General features: G+C 43.4%; 2 protein-coding genes across 6 annotated transcripts; one reads left to right on the top strand and one right to left on the bottom strand.

The window, feature by feature from the left end:
* Positions 1–581: 581 nt before the first annotated feature.
* On the top strand, positions 582–6,700 carry LOC310818897 (heterogeneous nuclear ribonucleoprotein C-like). 5 transcript variants are annotated; one of them, XM_083689994.1, is made up of 9 exons: positions 582–716; positions 2,742–2,906; positions 3,950–4,215; positions 4,447–4,480; positions 4,672–4,719; positions 5,033–5,202; positions 5,430–5,543; positions 5,697–5,848; positions 5,967–6,700. In XM_083689994.1, the coding sequence occupies exons 2-9, from the start codon at positions 2,902–2,904 to the stop codon at positions 6,072–6,074; spliced, it is 897 nt and encodes a 298-aa protein (XP_083546120.1). In that variant the 5' UTR covers positions 582–716; positions 2,742–2,901; the 3' UTR covers positions 6,075–6,700. The 5 variants fall into 5 exon arrangements, with proteins under 5 accessions (XP_083546120.1, XP_083546119.1, XP_083546117.1 ...); XM_083689993.1 differs by having other exon boundaries at positions 4,669–4,719; XM_083689991.1 differs by having other exon boundaries at positions 4,447–4,519.
* Positions 6,701–6,943: 243 nt separating this feature from the next.
* LOC310818901 (putative ferric-chelate reductase 1) lies at positions 6,944–9,954 on the bottom strand. Its single transcript, XM_083689998.1, has 7 exons — positions 9,798–9,954; positions 9,189–9,289; positions 8,634–8,840; positions 8,336–8,449; positions 7,941–8,079; positions 7,635–7,778; positions 6,944–7,364 (listed from the first exon to the last, which is right to left on the bottom strand). Exons 2-7 carry the CDS (start codon positions 9,285–9,287, stop codon positions 7,321–7,323), a joined length of 747 nt encoding a protein of 248 aa, XP_083546124.1. The 5' UTR covers positions 9,288–9,289; positions 9,798–9,954; the 3' UTR covers positions 6,944–7,320.
* Between the last annotated feature and the right edge of the window lie 1,330 nt (positions 9,955–11,284).

Raw genomic sequence — 11,284 nt, 5'->3', positions numbered from 1 at the left:
GCTTTTTACCATCAATGATTTAACTTAAATACAAAGATTTGACAGTTGGAAACTTCCCTGGTGTTATCAATGACATGTCAACAAGAAAGATTGCCAGCATTTTTCAGGATTTTCAGAAGCTTACGCCGAAGAGAAGTGGAAATATAAGAACAACAATGTTTTTCGAAGCTGTTGAATACAACCTGCAGTTTGTTTTGGTGCGTGACATGTTTTTTGGAGAGTTGTAAACTTAGTTAAAGTTTATAACTGGCCAACGTTAAGCATCACCTGTGGGCGTTCATGTAGTTTGGCGATTTCGACCTAACTCTCCTATCTCGGAGGTTCGAAATCAGAGGTGGGAATTCCGAGTTGGTCATGAAGGCACCATAGAAGCACCAGTGTGGCGACCCTGATTGTCCCAACCAATCAGCTGCAAGGTTGTACGCAAAAATCATGTATGACAGAAATTGTGACCATACAATGACGAGTACGGCTTGGGTGTGCTATAAATTGGCTAATCATACCAGGGAGAAGAGTCGACTGGGCGGAGTTACAATGCTGTGGTTCCGCCCATTGACATTGCCCCCTCCCGCTCCGTTTTCTTCACTTCTCATGCGCCATTTCGTGCAGGGGTTGAAAGCAAATACTGCCAGCTAGCTAGCTACACACTCAGTTTCTTTTAGCTTCAAGAGGACAACCTTAGTGTTATTGACCGAATTTTAATCTTAAAGCTCCTGGTGAGTATTTTGGTTCAAGGCTGTTTTTTCATTTTTTTCCCCTGACTTTGCAATATCTTTGGGATTTTTTTTTTTAATATATATATATATATATATATTTTTTTTAAACCCTGTGTGTTTTTCTTTTGAGCGGGCGGGATTGGCTGGCTAGCGAGATTGAGGGATTTTAGCAAGCTATCGTAGCTGGTTAGTCCAACATGCTAGCAGGATCAATCTACTTTTTATGTGGCCAGCTTTTTGGGCATCTCTTTTGTTGTTTTGCGAACTGAATCGATGGTTTGTGTAAACCGGGGCATATTTTCAGACTGACAATGTTTGCGAAGACCCCCTCTCTTGACCAGCTAGCTGTGTGTAGCTAGCTAATCTTATGGAAATTGTTTGTTGCTGGCCGAATACCACACTAATACTGTTAGTCGCTAGAGCCTGATTCATTGACCGTACTTTGCCTGGTGGTAATTTTTCCATTTTTGGATTTGTTTTCTGGTTTGGGACGTGTAGATTAATTTTGGAATGATGTTTCACGAACAGTGTTTTGTGGGAGTGTGTTTTTTTTCTGCAAGATGATGGTTCGGCCATTTTTGATGGACACGTTTTTCCTCCTCGACTGTCGTGCATTATTGCTTTGTCACATTGGCAGAACACACACTTGAAACATATTTGATATTTTTGTTGCCACCAATTAAAGGTTACTTTAATGAATTAAGTTATGTTGGTCCTTGCTCTCACACTGTTAAGCCGCTTTGCATACTGACTCAACATTGACCAACAAACACCAATGTTGGATAAATGTGCCACCATGCATATTGTTAGTAGTTTCATGTCCCCTCGAATTGCCTATATTTTTTTCTTCTTTTTTTTAATATAACTTTACAATAGGTGTCCAATTAACTGTAATCAAGCCACCCTGGCCTGAAACAGCTGGTCTGATTCTCCTCTCAGCCCTCAGCCTCTGTAGTCCCATCCCGTCCAAGTCCATCATTAAACCTACCAATATTATGATTGGTAGTTTTGGTACTATGAAATTAGTATCTTTTAGCAACTAAAGGGCTCAAACCCATGTCCCTGTACCCCCCACAGACTGCAGTGCCTCTGAACCTGAAGGCAACATAAGCAGTGCATCAAAGAGGCAATTCAATCCATTGCAGTTAGTTTCCAGGATCACTCCAAACATGACTATTCTTGTGTAGCAATAGTTAACTTGGTGAATGAATTAGTCATGTCCCCAACTGACCATGGTCTACACTGATTCTAAAGCCATGGTATATGTTTTTCAAATTGAAAAAGCTCTCTTGCTGCGAAGAACAAATAGGCTACATATGTTGGGTTATCCTGGAAACCTGCTGTCTACTATGGAATGAATTCCACCCTAGTGATCTAGTAACCTGCATTGAGCTGTTTGTAAAATTCAGGGCATCACCAGGCGTAGTTGTAGAGCTAGCCATAGAGGGTCAGGATGGAAAGTACTTGGACTCTTTTCTTAAAGAAAACATGAATGAGTGGTGCTAGAAGCCAGGGAGTGAGCAACCCCACAGTAAGAATGCATTAAGGCCATAAATGCAAGTGTTTTTTTGTTGTTTTTTTAAAGTCAAGGCGTAGACATTGCCTTTCACCCATATGTGTTCACACTGAATGTCAACTCAGCAATGTCAACAACATTCCACCATCAGAATTACTAGTGATTCTACTGAACATGTTCATGCAACCCAACACAACGACCCACAGTATCGTGTACCCCTTTACCCTGTGAATTGTTTGAAAAAACATGTCAGCTATTATTACCATAGTAGCTTCCACCACTTAAACACTGGAAAAGTAGGCCTAATAATACTCCCAGTGTTTCATATGGATAGCAGAGTGAGGTTCCTTGACTGAAATGAGCCTGTCCTTTATGGGATGGCCTTAACTGTTTTGCTATGTATTTGGCTCCTTGCTGAAATCTGCCCCCCCCTCCCAAAAAAACAACCAGGTAAGATTGTAATGATAACTCTGTACAGTTTCACTGAGGTGTGTTCTCTGTCGCCTCAGTATAAATCGCAGGGGGCGAAGTTCTGCATTCTGAGAGGGTGCAGCTGGAGGTTGTAGTTTTTGCTGAGAGCACCCAAGACACCTGCCCGCACACACTGGCCCTGCCCTCAGTGTCAAAGAACAGACAGACAGAAAACCGACCGCCCTGCACACAGACGCTATGGAGTGAGTGACGATGGTTATTTAATCCCCAAAGGTTGTTTACACCTCCTTTTCTTGACACTCGGGTTGGACGTAGCAGTACCCTATAGGGGAAGCTCACTGCTATTGTGGCCTAACACCACCACCACCCTGTTTTCTTCTTCCTTAAATTACAATGTGCCAGTGCCACTGAGATTATAATGTATTTCAAATAGGCCTATAATATGTCCCAAGTTCATGCCTTTTGCCCAACTGTAGGCTTGCAGTGCTAAATAGTGTACTGTGACCTTCAGATATGAGTGATGCTAATTCCTACACATGGATTGGTTATTGGTAACCCCCCCCCCCACACACACACACACACACTGTAATACATATCAAGTTCCAACAACTAGCTATAGGCTAGGCTATATGGTTGGTATTACTGTACCCTCCCTCATAGGCCTATGCTGTGAGTTCAGCGGGCGCCCGTACTTCCAGCAGCAAAGCTTTGATTGTTACTGAGTAAATTCTGGTTTGTCCATGAAAATGTGCCGTTTCTGACCCTCTGTCTGCATATCCTAACTTGATCTTGTTTTTACATGCCAAGGGAAGAGTGTCTTAAATTGATTAATGCACTGCACAGCAGTGTTTCTTCCTCCTTCTACAGTGAAATGTTAGGCAAAGAGAGATGCGATCACATAGGCCAACATTACTGTCAACATGGCAACACACACACACACCACACGAGAGAGCACGGTTGTTGTACGACCAACACAAGACTGTTTGAAGCTATGAGACACATGGGCAGTTCAGCTTGATTTTGATAGCCAGGCATGTACTGTACATGTGATTAAGTGCATCAAAACATGATGTTAGGGTAGTAGTTCTGATGTAATACTAGTATGAACAAGGTCAATGGAAGCAGCTGCGGCAGGCAATATTCCTTGAAGCGCTAGAATCACCAGCACTAACATTTCCTGCACCGTGTTTTGTTTGTGTTCTCTTAAAGTTAGCTAGTTGTGTGGTCTGTCATGCCGTGACACCGTTGATAATTGGTTGTTGCCCATCTCTCCCTCCCCCATCAGTCGGTCCCCCACCACTAGCAGCCTGATGGCCAGCAACGTGACCAATAAGACGGACCCGCGCTCCCTCAACTCCAGAGTCTTCATCGGCAACCTCAACACCTTGCTGGTCACCAAGGCCGACGTGGAGGCCATCTTCAGCAAGTACGGCAAGATCGTGGGCTGCTCCGTCCACAAGGGCTTTGCCTTCGTCCAGTACGCCAACGAGAGAAACGCCCGAGCAGCCGTTGGAGGGGAGGATGGGAGGATGATCGTTGGACAAGTGCTGGGTAAGGACTTAGCTTAAAAACAGGCTTTGAGGGCTGCTGAGCCAGGCCTTAAACCAGGCTTTGGGGTTTCAGAGTAATGGCAGAAAGTACTTACGAGTCGACTGTTTGTGAGGGATAAGAACAGGGTAGTCTTTGTGAGGGCTTACTATGGATAAAGATGTGACATTGGGTATTGCTATGGTAAACCATGGTTCCTTCAGTACTGATTTCTGTGTTCCCTCTCTTCCTCAGACATTAACCTGGCTGGAGAACCCAAACCCCACAGGTCAAAGACAACTAAGCGCTCCGCAGGAGACATGTACAGGTCTGCTACTTTTCAACTATAAAGACTACGGTTTTATAGTTGAAAAGTTTTCAAATCTGTTGCAACTCATTGATAATCATAACCATTCCTCTCCCGCTCCTCACACGTAGCTTATTATGGTTACTCTTTTTTTCCTCTCTTCCTCACAGCAGTTCGACGTTTGATATGGACTATGACTTTCAGAGAGATTACTATGACAGGTATGTGGTCCTCTGTCACTCAGTTTGTAGAGCATGGCACTTAACAACACTTTGGTTATGGGTTTGATTCCCGCTTGGACCATATATACTGAAAAATGTATGCACTCACTGCAGTGTAAGTCGCTTTGGATAAAAGCGTCAGCTAAATGGCATATATTATATTGTAGGTATGAGTCCAGTGCTTCCTTAGTCTCCATGTTATTTCCCCTAGCTCTTTTTAAATAAAGGAATGCAAGGAGGAGTCTAGATGGGAAGGTCATTAGGTCCATACATTCTCTCTGGATGTGCTTCTCACCCTCTTCTCTATTCTCAGAGTGTACTCATACCCCTCCCGCGTGCCCCCTCCTCCTCCCCCCCTGTCCCGGGCCGTGATCCCATCCAAGCGCCCGCGCGTCAGCATCAGTGGTGGGGGCAGCCGACGCACCAAGACCAGCTTCTCCTCCTCCTCCAAGAGCAGCCAGAGGACATCCTCCTCAAGAACAAGTCAGTGCCCTGCCCTCTCTATGAGGGTTACTCACCCAGAGCTCATCTAGTACTAACACTGCACTCAATACACTGGCAATACACCGAGTCCCAGTCGCAGCGTACTAGTGCAGTGCTTGCAGTTTCTTACACTATTCTCTTTTTATTTGTACTGAGTGAAGGTCTGTGTGTATCAGAGCTTGGTAATAATCACATTTTCTCATTCTCTCTCTCCCCTTCACGCTCAGTGAAAGTTGATGACCTGCAGACCATCAAGAAGGAGCTGACCCAGATCAAACACAAGGTGGATTACCTGCTGGAGAGCCTAGACCGCATGGAGAAGGACCACAGCAAGAAGTCAGGTAGGCTGCCCTGCAGGAGGAACCACCCTGCCTCTGTTGATCTGTTGTTGGTTGATCATGATTTGTTTAAACGGCGAGTATGCGCCGATGATTGTTCCGACCAAGCCCATTTGTTTTTGACCCAATCCTCTTGTCTTCTCTCACTCTCTGCAGAGGGGAAGAGCGTGAAGACTGAGCCTGGGGAGGTGTCCTCACTCCAGCACTCCAGCAGCAAGAAGGAGGAGGGGATAAAGAGGGAGAGGGAGAGGGAGAGCCAGGAGCTCAACGACTCTGAGGAGGAGGGGGACCTGCTAGAGGACGAGGAGGTGAGATGGAGGGAACAAGGGAGGGGGAGAGGAGGTCATGTTCCTGAAAATAGCTTTTAATCACAGTTTTGCTCATTTGACTTGTTGGTGCTGAACACAGCCTTATCTGGTCTTTCAGGTGAAGAGTCAGGAAAGAGACGATGACGAGGATGAAGAGGAGGAGGAAGGAGAGCACGTGGACGGGGACGATGATGGTGACAGTGTCAACGGAGATGAGGACTCTTAGATGGACGAACGGACGCACACACACCTGTACAGATAAACACACCTGTATAGATAAACACACACCTGTACAGATAAACACATCCACACTGCTCTGTGAACTCATGTTTTAATACTTACACTGCTATTGAAAAGAAAATTGCAAAGGACAAATACACACACACAGGAAATGCCTGCCCTAGTTAACTACCCTTTCACACGTCTTTTTTTTGGGGGGGGGGGGGTGAGATTAATTTGTTCCTGTTTTTGCCCTCTCTTATCATTGTTAAAATACATCTAGCATCGTCGCGCAGGTACAGGGGAACTAGCCGTAAGTGGCAGTATGACTTGACTTGGCCGTACTTCTGTTCTTCTTTCTACCAGCAGAACCAGTAACCAGTAACACTGAACCAGTAACCAGTAACACTGAGCCATTTGTTCAATCTGAACCTCAAGTCAAACCTTCACGTGATATTAAAATGAAAGGATGGGATTCTACCATAAAGATTGAGTTACAGTTTGAAGAGAACTTGATTTTTTTAGAAATGGGCCCTCCTCCTTGTATGTTCCTTATGTTCATTATATTGTTTTTTATACTGTTCAGTCTCAGTTGTACTGTAATAATAAATTGCAATAAAATATTCAAATGGATTTATGCTTGGTCATTTATTTGAAGCAGGTTTTTAGCGGTATTTAAGGCAATGGTGTTAGATGTAAGGTATCATTATTAGTGATTGGGTCGTTTTTTGGTTAATAATTCAATATCCATACTGTGGACCTGGGTTGGATCATTATCACTGTTTAGGTAATGAAATGTTTCTCCAGAGAAATGTAATTCATTGATTTTTTTTAAAGAAATGTCATGAACTGCACATTCACCAGGCCACAATGATGTGAGGAAAGTGTTGATCTTTATTTAAATATGTAGAAATACAACAATGGCACAGAACAATAGGGTTTGGTTTAATCCATTTGGTTACCGTAAAGTATATAATAGGCATCATTATAAATCATAGAACTGTCTGTTAATATTCATCAACTAATGGTGTCATTTTGCTGCATGCGCGTCCTGCCATTCCATTCATACGTGCATACATACGACCCAAGATTTCACTAATACAGGCAGACTTAAAATAATCCTATCAAGTTTATACAACATGAATGTCAGATACTGGGCCAATTTCTCCTAATCATAGTGGAGTAAGAATTGACTTCATTGTATCATTCCTCTGCATCGGTGTTGTACCTTGCCCATCTCCTTTGTGACCTCATCATGACAGGTGATACATCAGGGCTCCAAGCAGGACAAGCACAGCTGGAGTAAAAGATACAGGGTAGTGAGTGTACTGTAGTTTCAAGCACTGTAGGTTATGAGATCATATGCTGTTAGGAGACTACAGATAGCTGAACATTCTGACCCCAGCAGACAAACGTGACACGAAACGTGATGACATGAGGATACAGGGGGTATGCTCTTGTTTGGAGGGAGACGTTGGTCATCAGGACTAGGAGTTTTTCCTGATCACTTGACCTGACCAGGAAGAATTACAGACGCACCCTGATTATAGAACCTCTATTTGCCCACCTTGGGATTTGAGTGCACTGCTGCCCGCTGTTGTTGCTGCTGCTGTTGCTGCTGGTGTTGCTGCTGTTGTGTTTGCAGTGTTGGTGCTGGTAGGATCGGACAGGTTCAGCAACGTAGAGGTGAAGGTGGCGGTGAAAGTATTTGCTGAATAAGTAGGAATGGAACACAGGTCAGGACCCTGGGAAAGAACACAGGATGTGTGTACATGTATGCGTGTGTGTGTGTGTGTGTGTGTGTGTGTGTGTGTTCCCCCCTGTGTGTGGTTCATGCATTTGATCAGTATGTATGTTTCCTGAACACACTCACTGGCTTGAGAATCTCCGCTACCCATTAGGATAAAGAAGTTGGGACTGGATCTGGTGCGGGAGGTTGAATTAACGTTTGCTATAGTGAATTCACACTGGACAACAGTTCCATTGACCGAGCCACGGATGTTCCTCGTGATCTAGAAATGCAGATTGGTTTTTTTTGTACAACATAGCCTCCAACATTAGACAAGCAACCAGAGGTGTCCCAGTTCACTTATCAATACAGAACTAAATAAAATACACATCAACAACAATAACGTAAACACAAACAGCACTACTCTTTTACACACACACACACACACACACACACACACACACACACACACAAACAAGGACTAATAGAGTAGGTCTTTACAGTGGATATACAGTATAGTACAGTTAAGGCAGCCTCACAATCTCTGCGTTGGTGAGCATGTTGTTGGTGTTGTTGCGCGTGGTCGTGCGGAAGCCGATGCGGTTAAGTTGGGGGTTCGGATTCTGAAAACAGAAGAAAACCATAGCGGTGCCCTGCGGGGGGGGGGGGGGGGGGTCGTTATTACATATTTCGATTGCCTTAATCAACATGCAATAGTGATTTCAGTCCAAGATGCCTTTGAGGTTATCAATAAGTCTGTGTGTGTGCGTGTGCGTGTGTGTGTGTGTGTGTGTGTGTGTGTGTGTGTGTGTGTGTGTGCGTGTGTGTGAGGGTTACCTCAGTCAGGCTGGTAGTCAGTGCAAAGGCAACAAATCCACTGGAGTCCCCACGGAGCTGAATATTCAGGTCAGTCCCATTCGGAGGGGAGGCGGTGCCAGCAACAACAGAGCTGAAGAGGCAGGGCACACTTCCTGTAGGATCACAGTCGTCTGGGGACTCCACACACAGCTTAGTTGTCCCACAGCCTCCACGTGTGATATTCACCTGTCAACGACACACAGGAAATCCCCCATCATCACTATTGTCATCAGCTATCATCATCATCATCATCATCATCATGGTTACAGAATTGTAATCATAATTATTATTATTCATCTCGTCATCATCTTTCTTCAATAAAACAGGCTTTATTTTTCTACTGATAATGATGGTAATGATGTAGCATACTGTAACTCTGAAATCAGGACAGGTGGGTTGTGGTTGTGGATTTAGACCACCATTGAGGTCTGGTAGTGTCTGATAAACTTCTGATTCTGGAGTGATCTATCACTAAGTAGGGATTTGTCTCCCATGATGTTGGTTGGAGTAGATAGAGAGCCTCAGCCTTTATACCTCAGTATTATTGGCAAACGACAGATGTGCTGTTCCACTGACACCTGGTGCCAGACACCCCATCACCATAGCGACCACGAAGATCAGCCCTCTGTCCATTCCTAAGAAACACAATAAATGAGGAAATAATAAGAATTTAAACAAATTAAAATGATGGCTTTATCTTTGACTTATCGGTAGTTATGTTTACTTTAAATGGAAGTAATAACGTTACATTTTAGTAATTTAGCAAACGCTCTTATCCAGAGCGACTTACAATCAGTACATTTGTCTAAAGTAAGTGAATCAACTCTACATCACAATCATCGCAAGTAAGACTTTCTCTAAGAATAAGTTCCACAAGCATTCACAGTGCTAGAGAAAGGGAAGAAAACTATTGTTACTTTTTTATTTAGTTTTTATTAGTTTTAAGTTGTCTTCTTTTTTCCTCTATTTTTTCTTTGATATTTTAATAATAGGCTACTGTTTGATTTATAGTTTGGGTTTTCTCACAGGAAGTTTCTTTAACTGACTTGATTATGACTAATATTCAAAGAGGATTTAAATGTAAAAGCTATACAAAGTAAACTATTCATAAAAGGCTGAATGAAAAACAAAATTTGGACTCACCTGTGTTAAGTAAGCGGGCAGTTCAGATGAATATAAGAAAGTCTGTATATCTTGTAGTTGGGATTAAAGTCCTCTCTTCTCTACGATACTGCTCCAGCAGGATGTGATTACTGCAGTGGGCTTCAGTCCCTGAGCACCTATAGGTGTACTAATGGGTGGAGACTTTGTGTAGCATCCAGGAGTAGGGGCGTGGTCTCTGGATGGAAACAACTAATATGATTACACAATAAAAAACAATAGGTATGAATGCAGCAACATTTCCTCAACATTTACTTCCTCATTCATCTAGTCACCTGGTGCACTTTCTCGAAGGAAGCTTTGTGCTATTTTTTTTGTAGCAATCATATGCTTCTGGTGCTGGTTTCATTTGAATAATCCATGAAACAGAGTTTATCGACCATTAGTTGTAGATAACAAACATACATCTACATTGTACAGAGCCCTTGGTTGTTTCGATTACATTATTATGATATAAAGGTTTGGGTTAGGGTTAGGGTTAGAGTTAGAATGACAGCCATTGGTACCTCGACGCTGATAAAGAACTTGTGGGCTAGAACTTGTGGGCTAAAACTTGTGGGCTAGAACTTGTGGGCTAGAAAATTGTGTAGCTACAGTGCCCTCCATAAGTATTAGAAAGAGGAAGCAGTTTGTCTTCTTTTAGCTCTATACTCCAACAATTTAAATATCAAACAATTACTATGAGGTTAAAATACAGATTCTCAGCTTTAATTCAATGTTTTCCTTTTTCAGATTGGTTTTACCATTTATAAATTACAACCCTTTTTATACATAGTACCAAAGGGCACCAAAAGTATTGGAAAAAATCATACAGTGTCTAAATAAAGTACTGTATGTTCTGAGCACAATCAATACCACATCTTTAATTACTGTCCATCTTCTATACATGACTAGACTAACCTTAGGCTACACCACACTAGACTGGCTGAAAAGATGATTGGTTTAGGAAATTCAAAGTCTCCCGGAGGATCCTTCAGTCCTTCTACTCTGGAGCTGTGGAGAGCATCCTGGCTGGCAACATCACCGTCTGGTACGGTAACAGCATGGCCCAGGACAGGCGAGCTCTGCAAAGGGTGGTACGCCTGGCAGAAAAGACCATGGGAGCTCCAACCCCCCCTCTCCATGTCCTGTACACCAGGAGGTGTAGGACCAGAGCCTACAGGATAATGGAGGACCCTCACCACCCGAAAATTGGACTGTTCCAGCTGCTGCGGTCAGGCAAACGCCTTCGCTGTCATGCAGCAAGAACAGAGAGACTAAGACTGAGTTTCTTCCCCCATGCCATCAGGATCATCAACGATGACCCCACCAGTGCCCCCCTCAAGTCACTCACACACTCATTGACATCATAACACATATGCACACACATAATCATCCATTGCAGACTCATCCTCCACTGTAATTATCTGTACTGTCAACCTGTCATTGCCATTGTATATTGCCATTCCATTGCGTACATTGCTTCACCG

Source organism: Argentina silus (assembly GCF_951799395.1).
Source record: "Argentina silus genome assembly, chromosome: 18".
NCBI lineage: Eukaryota > Metazoa > Chordata > Actinopteri > Argentiniformes > Argentinidae > Argentina > Argentina silus.
This window is presented reverse-complemented; position numbering and strand designations above follow the sequence as displayed.

Coding starts and splice junctions, on each gene's coding strand:
- LOC310818897 (XM_083689990.1), top strand. Junction 4,216..4,446: donor GATCGTTGGACAAGTGCTGG/GTAAGGACTTAG, acceptor TCTCTTCCTCAG/ACATTAACCTGGCTGGAGAA. Junction 5,849..5,966: donor ACCTGCTAGAGGACGAGGAG/GTGAGATGGAGG, acceptor CTGGTCTTTCAG/GTGAAGAGTCAGGAAAGAGA.
- LOC310818901 (XM_083689998.1), bottom strand. CDS start 9,287: ATGGACAGAGGGCTGATCTTCGTGGTCGCTATGGTGATGGGGTGTCTG. Junction 8,841..9,188: donor CGTTTGCCAATAATACTGAG/GTATAAAGGCTG, acceptor TGTCGTTGACAG/GTGAATATCACACGTGGAGG. Junction 8,450..8,633: donor TGACTACCAGCCTGACTGAG/GTAACCCTCACA, acceptor CCCCCCCCGCAG/GGCACCGCTATGGTTTTCTT.